Here is a 24,840-nt window from a genome sequence, read left to right on the forward strand (position 1 = left end):
TGGATCACCCCACCCTGCAATAATGGTTTTTACGTGAGCTCAGATGAGATTTCTCATGCTGCTGTTACTGTGGCCTTTTCCCTTTTTAATAATCAGGGTGGAACCCTGTATATGGCAACTTCACTTGCTAAGAAAATGGGGGAAAAGTAAAAGACTTTTTTTTGCCATGAAAACACTAATGGAGTGTTTGTTTCTGCTGATTTAGGTTCTGGTGTCTCTGGACCTGTCCTTGCACATCCTGTTCATACCCAGCAAAAGTCCTGGGGAAAAACTTAGGGATAGAAACCTTACTTTCCTAACAATGTCCCTTTTTCTCACCACCCTGAGCAGGTAGAACTGCCCCAATTCCCATTAGTAACTGGTGGCCAGACTCTACCAATTTGGCAGTGGAGGCAGCTGAATTTGAAGATTTAAAGTGATCTCAAGCCAGTGTTCTAGCTGCAGAGGTGCTTTTCTGAGGAGGAGAAATGGAGCAAAAAGCAGAGTAGTATCCCAGTCCTCTAAATTTCTCAGGGAAGTTCCTCCCTGGCTTCCCCTGAGATAGACTGTGGGTGCATTGGTCTAACTCTGCACCAAAACTGTGTCTGTGTCCTTTATAATTAACAAAAAAAAAAGAGGGGTATCTCAGATTTTGTTCTCACATCCAAGGCAAAGTAAGAGCAGATTGCCTGGTGTCCCACTGTAGCTGCTGCAGTCAGAGATGGATAACCAGTTCTGGGGAGAAATCAGCCCTTGCTCTGGAGCAGTCTCTGAACTGTAAGCCACTGGCTGAGGCCTGCTCTCCTTTCTGGTGGTCCCAGGGATTTGTAAGTAGCTGGAGCTGTTCCCAGTCCCCTTTAGAGCTGTAGTGAAATTGGAGAGGCCTTTTCCCTGCTGTGTCCTTAGCCACATGGAGGTAGCCTTCAGCCAGGTGAGTGGGTAGACTGGTGGGGTGTGAAGGAAAGCCCTGTTTTCTCCAGTGGAGAAGGAATCTGGAGAGAACCTCTGTGCCCTTCATCTCTCAGCAGTGGGAACTGCTTGGAATTCAGAGGACTGACCTGTGCCTCAGTCCCAGATGTTTCATTTAGGGAGCTAATGGGCAGAGACAGCACCTAGGAGAAAACTCCCTTTGATTTCTAGTTCCCACAGAACTACTGAGGGCAGAATTGCCTTCCTTGGATATACTAGTTAGAGATTGGAGAGTACTGCTCAGTCAAAGCTTTGATTATTTCAATGAAAATTGAAATTAAAAAGAATGATGTTTGGGGATGCAGTTTATCTCTCCAGGCCTGGCAGGGGTTTGTCCTGATTAAGCTTCTTGTCCTTATGAGTCACCTCTGAATTGATTCCAGAAGTTACTTTGGATCCAAGCTGCTGTGCCAGTCAGTCTGGGAATGAGCAGGGATTTCCACTAGGCTTGCAATTCAGAAATGGAGAGCTATGTAATTAAAAGAATAAATTAAATTAAATCTGCCTCTTGGATCCAAAGCACGTGCATGTGGCTGGGGGCAGTTTAGTGAATGAGCTCTGTGAAGGGAGAGAAGCCAGGATGCATCAGCTGCCCTTAAACTGTGACCCTCCTTTCCCCCCACAGTGTTTCCTGGGTAACACCAGGACCCAAAAAGCCAAGTTGCCAGTAACTTGTGGCATTGCTGGATACATTAAACCCCTCTTTCTTGGGGAAAATGAGAGCCATCTGAACTCTGGTTTTAATATTGTGTGAGAAAAAGTTAATTGGGCAAGGAAACTGTGCTGTGTGGGGGTTACTTTCTCTTCATTTTTCCTTCCCAGTGGTACATGAATGGCAGCAAGTATTTCTCAGACCTGTGGAACGTTATGGATACCCTTGCAATCTTCTACTTCATAGCAGGGATTGTGTTCAGGTGAGCAGTGCCTTCTCTAGTGTCCGTGTTACCGCTTTGCTTCCTTGGTGGGTTTTGACTACAACCTGAAATGAAATTTTGAGGAGAAATGTGTGTATGAAATTCCTTTTATGAAGGCCCCAAATACTGACAAGTGTTGACTTTTGGGAAAAAAAAAAGTCTGGAGATCTTTAGGATTTTCTGTGGCTCCTGTTACTGACTATTTAGTATGACCACCTGGGCTTTGTGTTATATCTAAGAGGACTGTGGTTGTCCCTACAGCAGCCTAACAATGTCATTATCTCCCAGAAGATGTTTCACACAATGGGGTGAGTTTAAAACCATGGCAAAGAAATGATGGAAACACATTTTCCAAAGCAATTGCCCAAAGTCAGCTGAAACTTATCCCTTATTTCCTCAGTGCAGTGGAGCAGTTGTTTCACTGTGGTAGTTTTGGAGTGCTGTGGGAGTAGCTCCAGGTGCAAATTTCTTTGCTGTCAATAGCTTTAAGGATAAGGGAAAAAAATGCAGGGATGATGCAGGTCAGGAAGAAAGGGTGTAAACAAGGTGTACATTAACCATCTCTGTCACCTGTCATTAGATGGGGAGGCCATGGGGCCCTGGACAGCTGTGCTGTGCTTTCCAATTACTCACTTCCCACTCTCCATTTCAGTGTTTCAGTGTGTTTTTACCTCATTTCTGCATGATTCACCCAAGGCCTCTCTTTGTTTTCTTTTGCTGTCTCCATCAGGCTTCACTCTGATGAAAGCTCTTGGTATTCCGGGAGAGTAATTTTCTGTTTGGACTACATAGTTTTTACCCTGAGGCTCATCCATATTTTCACAGTTAGCAGGAATCTAGGACCCAAAATTATTATGCTGCAGAGGATGGTAAGATTTCTGGCAGCTATTCAAGAGAGTCTAAATAAATGATGAAACACTTTTTTTTTTTTCCCCTTTCCCTGTAAGAGTGAAATCAATGTTTTCTAATGATGGCAGCAAGTTAAATCTGCTAAACAGTTAAGATTTAAATGGGATCTAGTTAAGAGCAGGGCATTTTTTTCTGTGTCAAGAGGAAAAAAAAAAAAGGATCAGGCTGAAGAATAGAACAGGAAATTTGCTTCCTGGTAGCTTTTGTTTTCCATGCCTCAAATATTTTGGTATTTCTGTTGCTGCCATGAACATTCACCAAACAAGACAGTGATGGCAGATTGTACAGGAGGAGGATTTTGTTCCTCTGCTTCATCCATCACACAAGTACCTGAGGAAGAGGGGGTGGTGAGGAGCCTCTCATACAGTGCTAGAGATTGATGAAACCATTGGCCAGAGTGCCTGGCTGTAAATGCTGGTTTGAAGCCATCCAGAGTGGCATTTCCAGAAGCTTTCACCTCACAGGGGTGAGGTGAGCCACAGTCCTTTTACCTGGTTCTGGCTTTTGTGGAGCCTGTCTGATCCTGTGTTCTGAAACGTGCCTTGCTTTTATGGTTGCATAAATATTCCTGAAGTTCTCTGAATGGGAGTGGTCAGTTACTACCATAGGCGTTGATCTAATTAGGAGCAAAAAGCCATCTGTGTGTGGCTTGCAACAGACCTGCAGTGGGGCACTGACTGATGCCTGCTGTCCTTTTTCAGATGATAGATGTCTTTTTCTTCCTCTTCCTCTTCGCTGTGTGGATGGTGGCCTTCGGTGTGGCCAGGCAAGGCATCCTGAGGAAGAACGAGCACCGCTGGGAGTGGATCTTCCGCTCGGTCATCTACGAGCCCTACCTGGCCATGTTTGGCCAGTACCCTGATGACATTGATGGTATTTATCTTCTGGGTGGGTGGGTGGAAGGCTCTGTCCTTCTAGAGGTTGTCCAGCCCTGTGCTGACCCCTTGCCCCCAAATCTAATGGGGAGGCAGGGACAGATGAGGGCAGGACCTGGGGCTCACTGTTTGCTCTCTCGTCCTCTGAGGTACCACCTACAACTTCGACCGCTGCACATTTTCTGGGAACGAGTCCAAGCCCTTGTGCGTGGAGCTGGATGCCAACAACCAGCCCCGCTTCCCAGAGTGGATCACCATTCCCCTTGTGTGCATTTACATGCTCTCCACCAACATCCTCCTGGTAAACCTGCTCGTGGCCATGTTCGGGTGCGTAACGAAGGAGCCACCTGGTCATCTCTGTGCTGACACATCTCTGGGAAAGGGAGTGGAGTGCTGAAAAAACAGCAGGAAGCCAGCCCTTGCCTCTGCATCTGTCACAGCAGCCTGGGGGAAGCTGTTGCAGTGTCCTGGGGAGGGATTGCTGCCTGCACTTTTCCTCCATCTCTAAGCACGGTGGGCATGGTGCAAACCCCCGTGGGTCACCCAGCAGGTGATGCTGGGTCAGGGCCTTACCAAGTGTGAGTTGCTGCCCCAGGGACCTTGCTAGAGTGAATAAATGAGTTAGTGTCACTCTCCAGGATGCTGTGGTTTTATTAATCTGAACTGCTGTGTGGTGAGGATGGGTCTGGTACTGCTTTGATGGACATGCCATTTATTGTTCTGGCTTAGACCACAGGCAATGGGCCACATCCCCTTGGGACACAGAAAAGGACTTGGTCTTGAGAAGTGCCATCACCGCTAGACCAGCAAGGGCAGAGAACATCTTCCTTAGCTTCTTGCAGAAATCTTTGCAAGCTCTGACACAGAGTTGATTTAATCATGGCAAGTCCTTCGTATCAGACTTTGGGGGTGTGTTGCCTTCATGTCTCACTTGGGAATGCAGCTGGATTAATGCTGTGGCTCTGTTCCCATTCCCAGCCCTGCTCCTTTTCTGCTTTACACTCACTCACAACATAAGAAGAGAACTCAAACCCTCTGGCTGCCATTCTTGAGGACCGCCAGGTTAATTTTTGTGTTTTGATGTTATCTTGGCAGGAAGTTGCTTTGGCAACAAGAGTATTCACAGGACTCTGTGCTGTTCAGGAGGATCTCTCATCTGAATGACACTGCCAATGCTTCCTGAGATGAGATGTTTGAGTGTGATAAATTGAGGATGCCTCAGATTTAGGTGTTGCTCTCCCCTCAGCTCTGAACCTTTCTCCCCAGGCAGACCTGGACTCTGAAAGCAGTGGGAGATGTTATTTTTGGCAAGGCAGCCAGGATGGGTACAGCATATCTGTATGGCAGGTGTGCTCATACTCCCTAGAAATGGTGCAAGTACCTCACAACAATGAAGGAAAATGTAGCAGTAACCCAGCTCTACCCTAAAAACCTTCAATATTTGCTAGAACACTTACTCTAACAACACCTAATGGTAAATGCTAGTTTATGCTGTTGTTATGCCAGTAAAAAATGCTCTAGTTTTTGCCAGTTGTATTTATCTTTTAAACAAAAAAAGAATTTATACCAGGTGAAGGTTTTCATTTATCACATGTAAAGGTCCATTAGGCTCTCAGCCAGGGGCATTTTGGGAGCATCCATCTGCCATTTAATATCATACTGAAAGGTCAGGCAGTCTGGGAGCTCCTTGCTCCTGTGGTTGTTGCTTTGCTGGCTTCATACAGTGCTTTGTGCCATGGGTTTAATCTGTGCCTGGACTGTCCTTAATGCCTCCACGAAAAATCTCAGGAGCTTTTAAATTTTTGTGAGTGTTCTAATTTTAGGTTTGGTTTTTTTTTTCCAAAGAAAGGAGTGATCTGCTCAATTAATAAGATCTTGTGAAGAAGCATCCTGTTCTGATGTGTCTAGGCTAGAAGATTGCTTAGAGCTGAGGGAGTAAAAGTACATGGAGTCTTTTCTTCCTATTCAGACTTTTTACAGTTTATTTGTAACTTTAAGGTATTTTTTTCTACTCTCTTAGTTCTTTCCATTTGGAGATTACTCTCTAAGAAGGGGAACAAACTAAATAACCTCCTAGTCAATAAAAATCATCACCTTCAGAATGACTGGGGTCCCTAACATAAGAAGGACAGGGAACTGCTGGACTGAGTCCAGAGGAGATGCTCCAAGGGCTGGAGCCCCTCTGGTCTGGAGCCAGACTGGGAGAACTGGGGGTGTTCACCTGGAGAGGAGAAGGCTCCAGGGAGAGCTCAGAGCCCCTTCCAGGGCCTAAAGGGGCTCCAGGAGAGCTGGAGAGGGACTGGGGACAAGGGATGGAGTGGCAGGACAAGGGGAAGTGTCTTCCCATTGCTACAGCACAGGGTTAGATGGGATATTGGGCAGGAATTGTTCCCTGTGAGGGTGGGCAGGCCCTGGCACAGGGTGCCCAGAGAAGCTGTGGCTGCCCCTGGATCCCTGGAAGTGTCCCAGGCCAGGCTGGACAGGGTCTGGAATGACCTGGGATAGTGGAAGGTGTCCTTGCCCATGGCAGGGGGTGGAATGGGAGGAGCTTTAAGGTCTTTCCCAAGGCAAACCACTCTGGGATTCTGACTATAAAACCATGCCGTGGTACAGCAGAGGAATGCTCTGTTTTTGGCTCTGATGCAGCTCTTTGGTGAATAACTAATCCTGAGCGTGTTTTCTCTTTCCCATTAGTTACACTGTTGGATCGGTGCAGGAGAACAACGATCAGGTGTGGAAGTTCCAGCGTTTTTTCCTGGTCCAGGAATACTGCAGTCGCCTGACCATCCCCTTCCCCTTTGTCATCTTTGCCTACATATTCATGGTGATGAGGAAATGCTTCAAGTGCTGCTGTAACAAAGAAAGCAAAGAGCCATCAATTTGTTGTGAGTTGGAGTTTTCCTTGTTGCCCAAAAGTCATCTCTGCAGCCATGTGCATTGCAGTTCCTCCATGGCATCCTGTGCTTATTCCAGGCATTTTATGCTGTGCTGGGAAATTTCCAAGGGCAGTGCAGACCTCTGTTTTTATCTGTAGATGCAAATCTACTGTGCTGCTGGAAATCTCTTCAGTAAGATTTAAATTTTCAAGTGAGATTTATCCAGTGCTCTCTTGTCCAAGCCATTTAGCTGTAGAATTGCCTTGTGTGTGTAAATCAATTAAGACTTCAGATTAATCCAAACTCTTTAGGGCTGCCTCTGCTGTTTCCCAGCTTTGCAAGGTTGTGGGTTTGGCTTTTTTGTTACTCATTCTGCTTGCGAGGGAGTGACTGAGAGAGAATAAACAGTTTCCTGGCCCTCTAGATGTAGATAAATGTCAAACCACCTCAAAAATGTGGCAAGACAGTTCTCGAGCTATTTCTCCTTTAATTTCTCTGTCAGAGGACACAGATAGGAATTTTTTTAACAAACCTTGTCTCCCCTCCCCAGCAAACGTAGTGTTTTCTCAGCTGGGAGAGGCTAAGTTGAGTTCATTAGCAACCTGCCTGTTGCCCTGCAGCAGAAGCTGGATTTGTTACCAGTTTAGGAGGAAGAGCCTGCTTTGGGGTATAAAATTGCTTAGCACTGAATTGTTTTGGCTGTCCAAATTGCTGTGTGGATTCCTTGCTGGGGAAACTGTTGGATGGGAGATATTCCTGCTCAAATGATGGACAGTTGATGCTGCAGCTCTGAAAGAATGGGAGAGTTAATTAGAGACAGAAAATGACTGTGGTTTTGCTGATGATAGGAACTGAGAACTGCATGGAGGAAGCACATTGATGACTGTTGTAAAATTCTGCCTTCCCCATTTAACTCTCATGGAAATGGTTGGGATTCTGGTGCTTAAATGCTTGTTGGAATGTGAGAGGACAGCTGAGGGCTGTGTGAGGTCAGAGGAGCACTGGGTGGAAGAAAGGCATCTTCAGCCGTTTGCCAGCTCTGGGCTTCTTTTGTCTCAGTTAATTTTATTTTTTTATTTAAACCCTTGTGGATTATGCTATCCTCCTGGAACAGGATAGAATGCTGAAGTATTCCCCTGGAGGACTTCGATGCCTCAAAGTGGACTCCTCTCTATCAACTCTTGAATTTACAGCACCCCCACAAAATGCTTTTTAGAGAAGACAATTCTTCATCATTCTGGAGTGTTTCAGTTCAGTGAAAAACCATGTGGTTCTGAAGTGTTACACTTAATGATCCAATATGGGATAATGTAGAAACAAATGGAAAGATCAAACCCAGGCGGGAGCTTGCTGAAATGTCCTGTACCTGTTGAAGCAGAGGCAGCTGTGTTAACCAAGACGCAAAACAAGTCCAGAAAGACTTTTGGAGCTTGTAAGGTTGGGTTGTTTGGGGTTTTTTTGTGTGTTTGTTTGGAGGTTTTTGGGTTTTTTGTTTGCTCATATTTTGTCTCTTTAAGTGACTCTGGTTGCCAGGAGCATTCAGTGAAAGGCGTTAGTGTCACATCTGTCAGAGGTGAGACACGGGTGGGCAGTGGGGCTGCGAGTGCTCAGGATGTGGAGAAGGGAATCATTAAACCTCTGAATGCAAACAGTGACCCAGCCTTTTTGCAGCTTGGCTTTGGAAAGACAAATTAAGTATTTTCCCTTCAAATCCATCTCCTAGGCTCAAGAAACGAGGACAATGAAATCCTGGCATGGGAAGCTGTCATGAAGGAAAATTACCTCGTCAAAATCAATACAAAAGCAAATGATTCATCAGAAGAGTAAGTCTGCTCATCTTTGTCTTCTGAGCATTTCTAGTGAAGGCAAGTTTTCAGCAGCTCTAAATGTTTACAAACTAATGAGTAAGTAAATAAACTCCACATAAATGTGCTTTTTATTTCTAAAGTGAAATGATGCTTTGTTGTCTGCTGCAGAGAAGAAAATGTCTCCTCATGGTGTTTTGAGATCTCATAATGGGAAGCAGTGCCACAGCTGAGTCTTCTTGTAGCATTAGTTTAGGTTGGACATCAGGAAAAAGTTCTTTATGGAAAGGGTTGTCCAGCCCTGGAAACGGCTGCCCAAGGCCGTGGTGGCACCCCCATCTCAGGGTGGGGATTTAAAAGCCATGTGGGTGTGGCACTCCATCTTTTCCAACCCAAATAATTCTACGATTATACAGTTAGCAGAGAATGTTTACCATTAGACCTGGAATCTCAGACATTCTAGCAGTACTCCAGATGGAGATCTGTACTTAGTAGCATGAGTAGGGAAGACCTCTAGGGAGGGGGAGATGGTCTTTAAAATCATGGTATTTGAAGCTTGGAGACTTAGACTTGGATGTTTCTTTGCCAGCTCTTGAAAACGTTACCTTTGGGATCTGTCTCACTGTTTTCAGAGTAATAGTATAGGAGAAAAAATAAACAGAAAGCAGGGAAACAGAACACTGCTAGAGAACAACACCTGCTCTGTATGATTGCTTAACTTTGCTAACTTTTGGCAGCTTGAGTGTTTCCCTTAATCAGAGAGAGCTGATAGGAATTGACAAGAAAAACCAGACCCTTCTATATCTGTGGGCATGAACATTGCTGTCCACAAATTAAGTGTTTAAGATTACCCAGAGACACACAGTGTTGGAGCCAAATACCAAAAGCATCTCCTTGATACTGGAAGAAAAAGTGTCTTGAGAAGGAAAATGGAAGTAGCATCCTGCTAATAATAACTCATGTGTTAGTTCACTTACTTGTACTAAAAATGATACCAATCACATACAGCCCTGCCTCCCTGGGAGGATGGAACACTGGGGGGAGTTGGGGGTGTGGTAATTAGCCAAGTTTTCCTTGGTATCTGACTAATCCCTTTGCTCCCTGTTCTCCATCTGCTTCCAGGATGGTGCATCGCTTTAGACAACTGGATGCAAAGGTACTTGTGTCTCACATTGCTCTGGGGAATGTGATTCTGTCTGGTAAAGCAGGGGTGTGCCATGGCAAGGGAGATGAGCCTCCCAGAGTCAGGTGCAGTCCTTGTCACTGTCACCAGGACCCCACAGGGTGCCCAGAGAGGCTGTGGCTGCCCCTGGATCCCTGGAAGTGGCCAGAGCCAGGTTGGATGGGTTTTGGAGCAGCCTGTGTCCCTGCCCACAGCAGGGGTGGAACACAATGAGCTGGAAGGTCCCTTCCAAGCCACAAGAGCTTCATACTGTGCTGGAAGATGAAGCAGAAGGACACTTGCTTAGCACTGGAGGAGTGTTTCTCAGTATTCCTTAAGGGATGGAATAGAATAAAAGTAATTTCCATCTCGGACTAAACCTCAACACTCATCTATGTAGCAGGCCCATGAAACACCAATGGGAAGAAGGGGTGTCACACACTTGAAACACCCCCTTCCCAAAGGTGTCTGTCAAGTTTAGCTTCTAGTGCTGTAGGCATGGGGTAATTAAACAATATAAAGCTACTAATCTACCAGAGAGCACATTGAGAATTGTCATGCAAATAATATTTTCATGACTGTGATGCTGAAAAGACCTTCACAATGGGTATTTTCTGAGGCTTGACTGAATTATGTATTTGGCCTCTGAAGTGGGGAGTGGCTTTGGCATGAAGAACAGACTTTTGAGATGCTCCAAGGCAAAAAGACCCACATACACTTCTGTGTAATTATTATGCTTGCTGTCAAATTGTTTAGATTGCAGAATAATAGTGTGTGTCCCAGACTGAAAGGGAAATGGTGAGCGAGTCTGTGGCTGGTAATGCTGCTCTTGAAACTGAAAGGAGATCTGCTAACCTTAATTCTCTCCTGAAAATAAATACCCATCTCTTCCTTCTCACTTCTGGTAACTGCTGGTTAACTTGCTGAAATACAGAGGCATCAGGGTTCACTGCATTAATTGCCCTGATGAACACTGTAATTGGCAGAGTCCTTTTAAGCACTCTTGCATTTGGTGTAATATTTGAAGAGGCAATTACTCATTGCTTACATTACTCATTAGCATTGCTTTCCTTCGGCTAGATGGACTTTACAAAAAGAACCTTTTTTTTTTTTAAGCTCTCTGATTTGAAAGGCCTTCTGAAGGAGATTTCCAGTAAAATTAAATGAGTGCAGCTGAAATCCAAGAGCAGCTACTGGAGCTGGGTAAGTCCTCTATAAATCCATTCTCTGCCTTGGAAAAGGTTACCAGCATTTGTGGTCTCAAATTGGTGTCTTTGAAAGAATAGTTAGTATGAATTGCTGATGCTTGTGTGCTTATTGTCTGGTTTTGATTGGGAAAGAAAGGAGACTTGAATTCACTTCCTCATTTGTGTTTTTCTTTCTGAAAAAATACAGTTTTCCATCTGGGATTTCTATCAATTTTTGGCACAGTTTAAAATACCTTGTTTTGCTCACTTACCTTTGAAAAACTGTGACTAACCCAAGGTTATTTTAGTTGCCTTTGTGTTGGAGGCCCTCTAGAAAATGAGGAGCTGCTGTGTTGGATCCCGTTACCCTTGGTACCTTTTAACCCTGAAGAGCAGGCAACTCAAATAGCAAAGACAGAAGTGAGGGCAGGAGTAAGGTTTATTTTTCCACTATCAAAGTGGGGTGTTAGGCTGGATTGCTGTAGTCTCCCTGTGTGCTGTACAATAAACTGCAGTGTGAAGACATGACCCAAAGCCTCCTGTCCACTTGAGTGTCTGGTGATGAGTCTTGTGTCCTTTTGGCTGCAGTTTTGAGGAAGAATTGTCTTGGGGCCAAAAATACCAGTGGGATGCAAAAGACAGAATACTGATAGATGCAGAGAGCACTGTCATCTTTAGAGACAACAGGTTAAGAAGTGTAACTGTTGAAGGAGATAATTGAAAGAACTTGATCAGCCTGGACATTAGGGCCTGGTTCCTTCTTCCACAGAGAGGTTTTGTCCAAGAGAACTTAAACCTGTGCCAAATATTCCCCAGTCAGCTCACCATTATCCTGGGAGAACTGGATATTCACTTGACCTAAGTTCCATTTAGTCATTAATGGCTTGCAACCACCTAATAAAATCTACAAGGATCACCCTTTCCTGGGCTGCTTCTAGGATGTGCTGGACTCCAAGTTGCCTAAAAAATAGGCTGTAGGAATAGTGGAGCTCTGGAGGCCATTTAGTCCAGTGTGCTCAAACAGCTCCAGCTCAGAAAAGGAGCTGCAGTGTGGCTGGAAAACGGGTTAAATTAAATGCAGTGGGGCAGCCTGGGGACAGGGGCCAGCAGTTTATGATGGAGCTTGTGGAAAGGGACCTCTCCTTATAGATTTTAGAATATCACAGTGGTTTGGGTTGGAAGGGACCTTAAAGCTCATCCAGTTCCACCCTCTGTCATGGGCAGGCACACACTCCCCTGGACAAGGCATCCAGTCAGTCACCTGAGCTGATTTTGTGAGGATGAAAGCAAAGCCTTGAGGTGTGCTGGGAGCTCTACTCTCCAATTCTTTCTGTTCCTCACACAGGTACCAATTCATGAGGAATAATTGCTCGGAGCTGGCAGTAATCCCCAAGCAGGCGGTAACAGAGACATCAGTGTCAATGTCTCAGCAGGAGTCAGCAGGATTTTCTTGCTTTTTTTTTTTTGTTGTTGTTGATCAAACAGCCCTTTCTGCTTGTTGCAAGGTTGTGATGAAACAAGAGATGCCAAATGCTTATCTCCTGGCATGATTCCCACATTACCCAAACTCTTCTCATCTGCCTAATGTCCAGTGGCAGCAATTAGTCCTTGCAAGCTGCTATTGCAAAGCACTCCTATTTCAGAGAGTCCTGCTGCTGTTGCCAAAATCCCTTTGCTTTTCCATTTCACTCAAAGGGAGCCTGTGCATGGGTTTCCTTCAGGCACTAATTGCTTGTCTGAATGAAATCATCTCCGTTCCCATTCTGTCCTGTAGCAGCCAGATCTCGCTTGTTCCTTGCACAGGCTGTCAGACCTGTTGGGGTCTGGAGTGCTGGTGTGCTAGAATGCAGTGGATTTCAGCATTATCTCCCCCAGGAAACCCTTTGGTCCAACCCTGCGTCCCTATTTCAGACTGTACAGGAACACTGGACTTCTTCCTACTCTATGTGGAACCATGCAGCAGTGCAGAAGTTCAACTACTACAGCCCTGCATGGGAGAGACTTGAATTCATCTAGGAAGTGTTTCCAAAGGCCTTGTGTGCAATCCTTGCTTGGTTTCTTTAGTCATAATTTGTATCCTGGGAATGTTGGAATTCATTTGACTTCAGCAACATGCTTTTGCTGATGTTTGCATGTGGAAATGGAGAAGAGATGGTTGGAAGCTTTAAACAGAGCAATGCTTGATATGGTGATGTGGCGCTTTGTGTTTTCTGTCTAAAATAGTAGCTGAATTTTGTCGCATTTTGTGTGGTATAACTGAGGGCACAGCCAAGTGAAGGTACTACAAATGGCATTTATTTACATGGCAAAGCATTTTATCCATCTTTGTTCCCAGTGGCCAGGAACCATGGAATCATATGCTCTCCAGAGCAGAAAGGACCCACAAGGGAGTCCAACCCCTGGCCCTGGAAGGAAGATGCAGGCCATGCTGAGATCTCCTCCCCCTCTCTCCTCCTCTTCATGTTGTACAAGCCAATTGACCTCAGCTGTTCCTCATACAGCTTCCCCTCTTTTTTCCTCGTGATCTTCATGAATACTCTGCTAGCTTTATATCTTTATCATACTTTCAGAAAGGTTGCTGCTCTTGTTCTCCTTGCATCTCATGACCCAAGTGCACTGTATGCATGACATCGTGCTGGGGGCTCCAGCACTAACAATAGCACTGGCATTTGTTTAGATGTGGAAATTTGTGTGTTTTCCTGCTGAAGAGTTTCTAAAAGAGCCAGGCTTTGACTGATTACTGTGGCAATTAGCTTGCATCATAAATTCCTGAGATACGGTTCATTTCCAGAAATTTTTTCCATATCACTTGCATACTTTGGATGTGAAAACTGGGCTTTTAGTTCACTCCTTTCCAAAATAAAACTTGTGAGTGCCTGTAGCTCTAGAGAGCTGTTGGATTTTAAATGTGTGTATATAACTGTGAAACCATGTTCTGTAAAGTCTGAATTCTGGAGTCACTCCGTGTCCAGTGCTGCACCCAGGGGCTCCAGCCTGCGCCCCACACACCGCTCCCATCCCTGGGCCACACGGCTTCTTCTCCAGGCTCTTGTGGCCCCGAGACAGGTGCCAATGGAGCCCCGAGTCACTGGGGCTGCGGGGCGGGCCGGCACCGCGGCTCCCCGGGCAGCAGCCGGCCCTCTGACCCCTCCAGAGCCCGGCGCCAGCGGCTGCTGCCCGGTGCCTCAGGGCTGGGCGGGCACGGGAGGTCGGGGCTGGCCGCAGGCAGCGCCCGGCCGAGGGGCAGAGCCCGCGCCAAGCTTCCCTCCTGCCGCTCTCTCCAGCTGGCACAGGACGAGAGCCGAGCGGCCGAGTACCTGCACCAGGCCCTGCGGTACTTGCAGCACCCACAGGAGGCCCTGCGAGCAGTGGCCATCAGGTTCATCGGTGAGCCACAAGCCCGGAATCCCTCCCCGCAGCAGCTCGGCCCCGGCTGCTGCCGCGGCAGCGGCACCCGGGCCCGGCGCCCAGTGCTTGGTGTGAGCACCTTCAAGGAGGGTAGATGGGCACTGCTGGCGCTGTTGTCTGGCTCCCTCTAATAAAGGGCAGAGGCAGGGCTGGTGGCCAGGCCGGGCTCTCGCGGCTGCCCAGGCCACGCTGCTGTGACCGAGGCCCCCCTGGCACAGAGCTCGGGGCCCACTGAGCTGCTGCCACCATGGGGAGAGCGGCGATGTCTCCTCCAGCAGGGCTGCCCAGTCACTGCTGCCCAAGCGGCTCTGGAGCCCACAGAAACAGCAGCAGAGTGTGCACAGAAACAGCAGCAGAGTGTGCACAGGAACAGCAGCAGAGTGTGCACAGGGCTGCACACAAGCAGAGCAAGCCTCCTTCCAACCCTTACCTTGGCTGCTCCTTCAGGGTCATGGCACTGTACTCAGAGACACAGAGCATCTTGTTCTCCAAGACTTAATCCTATCCTCTGCACTTTCCCAGTGCACCTAATAGGAGCTGCAGGCCCAAGCTGGACACACAGAAAATGCTGCATGAAACTTAAGACTTGGCTGTTTTTAATTCCAGAATACATTAAAAATGCACACAAAAGCCCAAGGAACCATGACAGTCTGTGTAGAGTATTATTGTCCCATGAAATTCAGCAGCTGTTGGTGTTTTTGTGCTGCTGCAAATCCCGTCTATGGAAAGAATCATTCCAGGAAGGAGGAACATCATCTGAGGGACACTAAGAGTTGGCACCAGGAGCTCCAGCCAAGACACCTGCAGAAAGGAGCCCAGCTCCCAATGGATGTGGTCTTTGGCTGCCCTCTGGCACAGAAACCCCCCAGGGGCACAGGTCTCTGGGGCAGGAGAAGGGCACCAGCACTGCCAGGGCTCGGCTGGGGTGGCAGGTCTGCCTCAGTGGGGACTCTGCCACACTTGCTGATTTCAGTGCTGCCAGGCCCCTGTACAGATTCTGTGCAAGGCCCCGTGCCCTTCCTGCTGCGGCTGCCTCGGCAGCCCTGGGGGCTCCTTCTGCTGCCCTGAGCCTGCAGAGCAGGGCAGCGTTTGCTGATGGTTTGAGGTGTTCCTAAAGATCCTGTCATGCTGTCTTAGACACTTTGGGCAAGGGATTCCTTCCAAGCTGGGCCACTTTGGGGGGGATGGGGGCGGAACCAGGGCACGTGGCAGTGTTTGCAAGGGCCCTTTGTGACATGGTCAGCGTGGGATGGAAAGGGACAGGGTGTCAAAGGGCCCTTTGTGACACGTGGTGACACAGGAGCTGGCCACAGCGACAGGTCCACGCCACAGTGCTCGGTGCACGCGACGGGACAGGACGCGCCAGAGCGGTGCTGTGAGGAGCCCCCGCACAGCGCACTTGTTTGTGTCTGACCCGGAGCTTCTCTGAGCCGTCATTCCTGCAGGTGACCTCGAGGCCAGACCACAGCACTTGCTGACCTGTGGCCTTGCCGAGGCTTCTCATCTGCAGATGCCCTCGAGGGCAGACTGTGGGACCTGGTGACCCGGAGCTTTTCTGAGGCATTGCCCATCCCTGCAGTCACTGCCCTTGAGACCAGAGCACAATCCTTGACGAGGAGCCTCCTGTCCTTGTGGCAGGAGCCCTCAAGACCCGAGTGCAGGACTTGCTGTCCTGCAGTCTTGCCAGGCCTTGAGTCTTGCAGGTGCCTTCCAGGCACAACTGCAGGACTTGCTGCCTCGGAGCTTTTCCAAGGCATCTCTCCTGCAAGTACCATAAATCCAGTCCCTGCCATGGAGCAGCGACCCCCAAGAGTTCCCAAGCTGGCCTGGGTGGAGGAGGAGGAGGAAGAAGAAGGCCCTGAAGCTGCCCCAGAAGTAGAGACCGAAGAGGTGCAGGAATTCCAGCCGCTGGAGGAGGGTGAGTTGCAGAGCTCAGCCTTAGGGCTAGTGCCTGTTGCCAGTTTAGCCCCATCCCATTGCATGCCATGCCATCCCCTGGTGCTGTTCCTATGGAAAGAATGGGAGAGTGTTGGAGAAGATCTGGAGCAGCGACCCCTGAGAGTGCCCAAGCTGGCCTGGGTGGAGGAGGAGGAGGAAGAGGAAGAAGGCCCTGGAGCTGCCCCAGAAGTAGAGACTGAAGAGGTGCAGGAGTTCCAGCCACTGGAGGAGGGTGAGTGGCAGAGCTGGGCCACAGGGCTGGTGCCTGCAGACAGCTTGGCCCCATCCCGTCCTGTCCCGTCCCATCCCATGGAGACACACCCAGGGACAGGACACAAGAGGGGCTGGGGCTGCCCCTTCAGCAGAGGCTGTGCTCCATCCCCTGGGGCATCTCGGGGCTGTCCCTGACTGGGGATCGCAGGGCTGGGCAGCGTTCTCCAGCCGCTCCTGCAGCCCCTCAGCTCTGGCTGCTCTCGCTCTTTGCCAGATGCAGCCATGGACCAGACACAAGAGCAGGACCTTGCCTGTGGCCTCTTCCACAGAACAGCACAGGTACCTGCAGCCATCCCCAGCTGGGCTGGGCCTGCTGGCACTGCTCAGCCCAGCACAATGCTTGGAACACTCCATGCAACATCCCTCTCTTCCCACCCTTCCTTCTCCTACCCAACATGCAAATTCATCAAGCGCATTTGGCAGGAAGAGACCAGCGTCATGGGCACTGGGTCCATGGAAGATGGTGACGTCTACACCAGCGACACCAGTGCTGCCATGCTGGAATTCATTTTGGAGGAGGGTGTTTCCATTCCAGAGCAAGTAAGCAGCCTGTGGCCACGGTGTGATTCTCCAGGGATCACTTGGCCTCCCAAGCCACGCCTGCTGATCGCTCTAAGCCTTTGAGGCCATTGCAGCGTGGTGACAAGGGAAGCACTTCTCTGGAGAAGCTGGGGACATTCCTGACTCCCTCTGGCAGCTTTCCAAGTCTCCTCTTGTGTCTTCTCCAGGTGCCTGCCGTGGTGAGGTACATCCACCAGTGGCTCATGGCCAATGAGTCTGCTGACTCCAGGCTGGGCAGGACCCTGCTGGATCTGACCGAGGCACAGCCCACTGACGTGGTCATTGCTCTCCTGCGTGTGGCCCCAACGTGTGACAGGTACGGGGCCCACGTGCCCAGAGGGCTCAGGGCTCCCCAGCCCATCACCCTGCACAGCCTGGCCCAGGTGTCTGACCAACAGAGAGTTCCAGGGTCCTGTCTACCTGGGACCTTTCCCAGCCCTGCTACATCAGCCCCCGAGCCTGCTGCCATGCCATGCCCCTTCAGGGCCCTGTCCCCACAGGGCAGGGTTGTCTGGGTGCTGCTGCCGGCGAGGGGCAGCGGGCAGAGGCAGAGCTGGCAGCCAGCTCAGCTCCCCCTGCCACTGCTGCCCAGGCCACGGGGATGTGTCTGAGACCCCCGTGAGACAGAGCTGTCACCCCACAGAGCTGCAATGACCATGTGGAAGACCATCATGTGCTCGAGCAGGACTGTGGAGCCAGTAGTACAGATACTCCTCGATGTGCTGAGAACCTGGCCAGAGCACAGCACGTGCACCTCCAATGGGGACAACACGGGTGTCTTTGCCCTGGCTGTGAGTTTCTGCAACTGGCCTTTGCTCACCCCATGGCCGACCGCCTCTTCAGCAGCTCTGTTTCCTCCTTCCCCCACTGCATCTCCCTGCCTCAGGCACTGGGCTGAAACCTGGCCTAGGGGCAGCTTCAGGGGCACCAGGCGTGGAGCTCCCAAAGGCTTTCCCCTGGCCTTGCCCTGCCACGCTCAGGCCCTGCCACACAGATACCTTGGCACTGAGCACTATCCCTGGGTGCTTTGTCCTCTGCAGGCAACAGTGGTGATGTGGAAGTTCCTTCAGGTGCCCTGTGTCCCACGGGTAGTGAATGTGTATTTCCCCCGCCTCTTTGTGCATCTACTCTTCCAAGTGTTCTTCAGCACTTTGGAGATGCCACAGGAGGTTGATACCTTCTGGAAGGCATGCCAGGAGCAACACGGCCTTGCCATCAGCCCCAACAGGTGCTCCATCCCAGTCCTCCTGTTCCTGCCACCTCCGCAGAGCAGGAGCCAGTGCTCCCAGCCCTGTGACCTGGGCTTTGCTGTGCACACAGGTTTGCAGTGTGGGCCCTGAAGTCCCTGCTCTGCCAAATGCGCTGTAATGAAGTGGTGTTGTCAATGGAACGCAAGCGTGGCTGGGACACACTGCTCTGCCCCGACACCCACCACTATGCCGTGGGTCTGCTGGCCAGGTGAGACCCCTTCTCCTCATTGCCTCTGGCATTTGTGCCCTGTGTGTCTGGGTGCCCCACACAGTCCCCACTGTCGTGGGTCAGAAGGTCTTGTAACCGGGGAACAGCCAAGGACACTGGAAAAGGCTGAGAAGGAGCCACCTCCCAAAGGGCCCAGGTTCCCTCTGGGATGGTGGTGAAAGACCAGAACTTAGTCACTCCTGGGAGAGGATTGCCCCCCAGCTCAGGATCCTGGTTCCTTTTTCACCCTTGCAGGGAGATGCGACATTCATCCATACCCTTGTGTTCTGGGATTGCGCTCCACTTTCTACAGGTGTTCAGAAGGGAGGAACCATATTGGGATCTTCCTGTCTTGGCATTCCTTGTGGAGGTGAGCCCCATGGCCAGAACTGCCTCCCTGCAGAGCTGTCTCCCACCTCTCGGCCCTCTCATAGCTGCAGCTGCCTGGGACAGTGCCCATGCCCTGGGCTGCCGCCTGGGCCCAGCCCTGTGTGGTTCCATGCTCCTGCCGGCTGGCTCCCCTGTCACTGTCCTGTGCCTTTCAGGTCCTGGATTGCCTGAACTTGAGTGAATACAGTGACAGCATCCTGGAGATCATGTCAAGGAATCTGCAGAGCAAGTGCAGGGAGAGGCATCGCTTGGCACTTAGAGCGCTGCTTGTTCTCATTGAGGATTCCTCAATGGTGAGAAGGGGGCAGCAGCTGAAGCTGTGAGGGCAGTGTGGTGCTGGGGAATGCAGTTGCTTGGGTGTGGATGGGCTTTGGGCACTGAGGCAGCTGCTCCCAGCTGTCCAAGTGCTTTGGGACAAGCCTTTGGCCTCTGGGCATTGGAGCAGCAGGGTGGGGTTTCACAGACTTGTGTTCTACACAGGCTGAACGACTTCGGAGCCTGACTGAAAGTCTTGTGGAGCTCCTGCAGGACACAGATGGAGAAATGGTTGCAATGACACTCACTTTACTCAGCTTTATAGTCTTTGACAAGGACATGCTGATATCCAGCCCCATCATCCTGCAGCTGCTTGAGGTGCTTCTGCGACTCTTTGACCATGTAAGGCTCTTTGCCCCCAGCCACAGCAACTTGGTGCCCTGTAGATTTTTAGGCCTTCACCCAGGTGAGCACCAAGCAACCATTGCTGAGATTTTCCTCCCTTTCAAACAGGATAATAGCCATGTGCAGCTCATATCCATGATCCTCTTTCAAGAAATGCAAGATTTTTTAGTGGAAGAGGGTAAAAAGCCCTTCAAGATGCATGTGCGCCAGAGCCTGCTGCCACTCTTCTTCCACTGCCACGACGAGAACCAGCAGGTGGCAGAGGTGAGGACTCCTGGGCTGCTGCTGTCACCCGGGGAGGGGGCTCGGCTGCCTCCTGCAGGCCTGGCACCTTGCCGGCTGCAGCCACCTGCAGGCCTTGGCACACGAATGCGGCTCCTGTGCCCTGGCTTGTGGGGCCATCTGCGGGTCTCTGCTGCTCTCCAGGCTTCTCAGAGAGCACTGCTCAGCATGGCCAAATTCTTGAAGAGGAGAGATCTTGAAAATCCCGTGAAGGATAAGCAACTGTGGAAGTTCGCTGAGGTTCTGGTAAGGACGGCCTGGAAGGCCCAGCCTCAGCCTGGAGAAGCCCCCTGGCCCCGGCGCTCGGTGTATGGGGCTGGCAGCTGGGCCCCGGCCCAGTGCCGCAGCCGGGGCCACACGGCTTCTTCTCCAGGCTCCTGTGGCCCCGAGACAGGTGCCAATGGAGCCCCGAGTCACTGGGGCTGCGGGGCAGGGCGGGCCGGCACCGCGCCTCCCCGGGCAGCAGCCGGCCCTCTGTCCCCTCCAGAGCCCGGCGCCAGCGGCTGCTGCCCGGTGCCTCAGGGCTGGGCGGGCACGGGAGGTCGGGGCTGGCCGCAGGCAGCGCCCGGCCGAGGGGCAGAGCCCGCGCCAACCCTTCCCTCCTGCCGCTCTCTCCAGCTGGCACAGGACGAGAGCCGAGCGGCCGAGCACCTGCACCAGGCCCTGCGGTACTTGCAGCACCCACAGGAGGCCCTGCGAGCAGTGGCCGTCAGGTTCATCGGTGAGCCACAAGCCCGGAATCCCTCCCCGCTGCAGCTCGGCCCCGGCCCCAGCGGTGCCCTGGAGCCCCGGCTGCCCTCAGGACTGCTGCCGGCCTCTGGCAGCCGTGCCCTTGGGCTGAGTCAGGATGCGGCAAGGGCTGGGGCTGAGCCCTGCCGGGGCGGGAGGCCGTGTGGCCCCAGGGCTGGCAGCGCCGCTGGCAGGGAGCTGTGCCGCCGGGGCCCTGACAGGCTCTGTGTTCCCAGGGATGGCCGGGCGGCTCCTGATGGGGGAAAAGGAAGAGCTCCTGCAGATCTACCAATGTGAGTGAGGGCAGCGGGCTGTCAGCGGGGCTGGCGGGGGGAGCTGCAATCCCTGGGCAGGCTGCGGAGGGCTCTGCTCAATGTGCGGATGGGGGACGGTGTGAGCAGAGGACACCGAGACTTCAGGGGCGCGTGGGGCATTCGTGGTCGCAGCTTTGGGCTGATCCCCTCGGTCCCTGCTCCTTCTTGGCCATGGCAAGAGCTGGCTGGGATGGCCCTGGCAGGGGGCTGTCCGGGGGCCCTTGCAGGTCTGGGATCTGTTTGTCTCTCTTCCAGCCCTTGAAGACACGATGGATGACAGCAGCCTGGAGGTCGGAAGCCTGGCAGTTCAGACGTTGTTCCTGCTGAGGGCAAGTGCCCCTGCTCCGATCTCCACATTCCAGAGGCTGCGAGATCAGCTCCGCAGGGCATGGAGATCACGGCCTCGTCTATCGGGCCTCAGCTGGCTGTGCTGCTGGAGGTCTGCAGAGAGCTGATCTGGCAGGCTCTGTCTGCTGGGGCCGCCTGAGCCAGCAGAGCTTTTTTTTCTTCAACATTGTTCTTTTCTTCTTTTTGTTTCTCTTTAGTATATAAATATAGGATATGTTGTATTAGACAGACTCCCAGGAGCTTTCCTTTGCTGCCCATGGTGTACAGGGTATAGCAGAAGAGGGGGAAAAAGGGCTTGTGCTCGGCAATTTGCCCAGGCGTGCAGTGGTGCGGGGAAAATGGCCTGAAGCCCTTGGCTTTTGGCGGTTTTGCTGAAGGGACAAGCCCTGTCCCAGCCAGGAAGTGCCATCTGTGTCCTCGTACTCCTGTGGTGCTGGCTGGGTTGCTGAGGGCTCTGTCATGATCTGCTAACACAGGTGGACCTCGTGAGAGATTCTATTGATCTCACAGTGCAAAAGGACACAAAGGTATTTTACTTTAAATCACAGCAATGGTGCACTGCTGCGGTGGGGTGGATGTCAGGGCTGCCGCGACCTTTTTGGAAAAGCATCCTGAGAAGGACGGCTCTTAGTGGAACAGGCATGTCTCTCTCCTGGCCTGACAAGTGATGACCGGCTAAGCAGCAGCTCCTTCCCAGGCAATGCAGGGAGAAAAAGGACTAGAGCTCTGGCCAGCAGTTACCACAGAGAAATCAGCCTTTACTAGTGCAGGGCCCTCTGCAAAGGGGGCTAGCACAGAAGCTCCACTCAACTGGGGGAAAAAAAAACCAAACCAAACAAACAAACAACAACAAAAAAAACAACAACCCCAGGGTTTATATAGGGAAGGGGAGGGGTGGGGGAAACTTGGATACAAGTAGCAGGGTGGAATGGCAGGGAAGAACACCAATGGGGTACAACAGTTTAACATGTAACACCACAGGGTTTCTGGGAGAGACACTTTTCTCACTGGGAGGGCAAAGTGCCTGGCCTATGATGAAGATCTGCAGGGGATCACCAGCACTCCTCTCTCAGCCGATTCCTCGGCCCCCACAGTGCTCTTTTATTTTAGTGCCAACAACAGGAGTTAGAGCTGCTATGGTTTTTTGAAGGAAAATTGCTGTAGGTTTCAGTGATTCTGGAAGGCCTCAAATTGAAGAGCTCATCATTTCACAGGTAATTGCATTGGTGATTCACAACCAGTTGTTAATTTTCTGGCATGTATCATTTGCAATCTTTGTGCATGTCTTCCAGTAGTTGGTCAGGGGTACCAACTATAGCTATAGGTCTCCTCTTTCCAAGGGGTTAAGCCCTGCTGCCCAATAAGCTGCACGCTGAGTTAGGGACCACGGGTTATGTCTGTCTCCTGCTGTTGAGAAGACCCCACGTCCCCAGTACCCACTGGCTTCTTGTTCTGTCAGTCAAATCTGATCTCCTCCAGTGAGAGATACAATACATATTTTGTCTCTGACTCATGAGGGAGATGCCTGTACATCTTTTTCAACTTAGCCAATTCAGTGGCAGTGTACAGGATTTCTTCAGTGGTTGTATGCGGATCAATATCTTCATAATTGATATGATTATATTCTGTTTTAATTAAAGGTTTCCAGCTAGGAGAGCAGTGCTCCCCACAATTTTTCATCAGTTAGTTCTTTCTGAGGGTAAATTTGATTAGTGGGATGGGTTTCTCTCTCCTCTATTTCTTTTGGTGAAAAGCACACTTTGAATTTCTAACACGTTCCTCTCTTCAGGCCGCTGGCAACAGGTGGATCTCATTCCTTTCTTCATCTAATTGTTTTTGCAAAATTTCAACTAGGTTTTGAAGGGAGTCTATAATAGTTCTTTCCTTGCTTCTTTGCTTAAAGCGAGTTTCTATAGCTGCTGTAAGACAAGCTTCCAAAACTGAGCAGAGTATATATTTTTGCCCAGTTTAAATTTTGTTTCATGTTGTAAGGAACATATTCTATCAATTACATTTTCCAAATTAAACCAGTTATTAAGTGCACACTCTTCCCCTCCCAGAGAAGGTCTGGCACTGTGTTTTGCTAATAGGGCATAAAATGCAGCTTTAATTTCTGCACTGCCATTTTCAGTCATTTTTACAAAGGGAAAACCACTACAGGGTGGTATAAACTTAAATTATGCACAAATACATAACTTTTGCTGCATCACCCTGTGTGAGTGACGAGACCAAATCTGCTTGGGAAGCACTCCTTCCCAAGGAGTTTAAAATTCTTGTTGTCTCTTTACTACACCAAGCAGTCAAAATTCATACACAGCAACAAGAAAAAACAGTCCCACCCTTTTACACTGAGATCTTTTGAAAAAGTCTGAAGACAGAGCCTTCAAACGAGCGTGGGGTGATTTTCACCTAGGCGTGTACAGTTTGCAGGAAATTCGAGTTTCTCCCCCTTGTTCACTCTTTTGGGAGTGTCGGGCTGGGTGCAGCTGGAGCGAAACGTCCTTCCCCTAATACAGACTGCACAACAAAACCTGCAGCCCCTTCTGTCTGTCAGAAATGCTGTCCATGCCACCAATTTAAATGTCATGATCTGCTAGCACAAGCAGGTGTCATGAGAGGTTTGTTGGATCTCAGAGTGCAAACAGGACACCAAGGGATTTCAGTTGAAATCACAACAGCAATAATGCACTTTTATTTTAGTGCAAGCAACATGGGTTATGTGATAGATGAGAGGGAGAGAAAGAGAGGGGGAGAGAGGGATAAAAAGGCAAAGTGAAAAGAGAGAAAAAGGGGGGGTTATGGCTACCAACACACAAGACGGGGTCACCAGTGTCTTCTTCTGTGGGGAGATCTCTCTCAAAGAAGGTAAGAAAGTCACTTTTACAGTCTGTTTCAAAGCAAGGGCCAGCTGGCCAAGAGGTGGGGAAATTCCTAGGCTGTTGTGATCAGACCTGTTGCTCTGGGAAGCAGGTGTAAGGTACAGAACAGGTCACTCCTTACAAGTCCCTTGTTGTGGTTTTAAAGCAGCAACTAAAAAATCACTAGAAAACTTACTTATTTCTTGCTGTGAGATATGGATTAGAACAAGAGCAAAACAGGATTAAAACTTAAAAGGAATAAAGAAAGTTTTTTAACAAAACTACAAGAATAACAGAACCAGAATAAAACTTCCAGAAAACTCTTTTCTCCCCCACTCCCCCACCATTCTCTTGTTCACATGACAACATAGAGACAAAAACTTTGGTGTTTACAACAGTCTCAATTCTTGCTATCATCTTTCCATTAGTCTTTGTAGAGAAACAAGTCTTCTTCTGCACATCTATGGAGTTTTTCACAAGAAAACTATTTCTGTTATAGCTTTCTATTTCTCTGATGCCAGCTGCCCAGAAATCCTGTCATCAGTTGTCTCTTCCCATTTCACATCACTCTGAAGTGTATTATGGGTCGTGAGTCTAGGGATGTCATTTTTAAGGATGAGTTATTCAAAGGCAAAAGTTCTCTTCATCTGTCTCTGTGAGCTTCTCTGGAAACAGAAGTTTTCTCTTTGCCTCTACAAAGCTACAAATCTTCAACTATTACTTCTTCCCCTCTGTTCCAGCACCTCACTGTATCACAGTCACTTTACTTTTTGCTTAAAATCCACACTTTGAACTACTCTATTCCTCTCAATATACTCTGTCATGAGTTAAAGGAGTTTTTTTTCAGAACACTATTGTCCATCTCCATAGCTTTAAGAGAAAAATATTTCAGCTTATTAAAGCACCTCCTTATTCTCTACCTTTTCTGAAGCTTAATTCTTTTCT

The 24,840-nt window shown here is 49.9% G+C and overlaps 1 protein-coding gene across 1 annotated transcript in view; it reads left to right on the forward strand.

Annotated features, from left to right (window-relative positions):
- TRPM8 (transient receptor potential cation channel subfamily M member 8) overlaps window positions 1–11,982 on the forward strand; it is a 30,627-nt gene extending 18,645 nt beyond the window's left edge. The window contains exons 17-25 of the mRNA XM_058839779.1: window positions 1,771–1,862; window positions 2,593–2,731; window positions 3,473–3,644; window positions 3,796–3,973; window positions 6,341–6,531; window positions 8,246–8,345; window positions 9,450–9,483; window positions 10,606–10,692; window positions 11,901–11,982. Of these exons, the coding sequence (XP_058695762.1) occupies window positions 1,771–1,862; window positions 2,593–2,731; window positions 3,473–3,644; window positions 3,796–3,973; window positions 6,341–6,531; window positions 8,246–8,345; window positions 9,450–9,483; window positions 10,606–10,656 (957 nt within the window). The 3' untranslated portion in view covers window positions 10,657–10,692; window positions 11,901–11,982. The remainder of the gene's footprint in view (window positions 1–1,770; window positions 1,863–2,592; window positions 2,732–3,472; window positions 3,645–3,795; window positions 3,974–6,340; window positions 6,532–8,245; window positions 8,346–9,449; window positions 9,484–10,605; window positions 10,693–11,900) is intronic.
- The last annotated feature ends 12,858 nt before the right edge of the window (window positions 11,983–24,840 follow it).

This window comes from Poecile atricapillus, chromosome 5 (assembly GCF_030490865.1).
Source record: "Poecile atricapillus isolate bPoeAtr1 chromosome 5, bPoeAtr1.hap1, whole genome shotgun sequence".
Taxonomy (NCBI): domain Eukaryota; kingdom Metazoa; phylum Chordata; class Aves; order Passeriformes; family Paridae; genus Poecile; species Poecile atricapillus.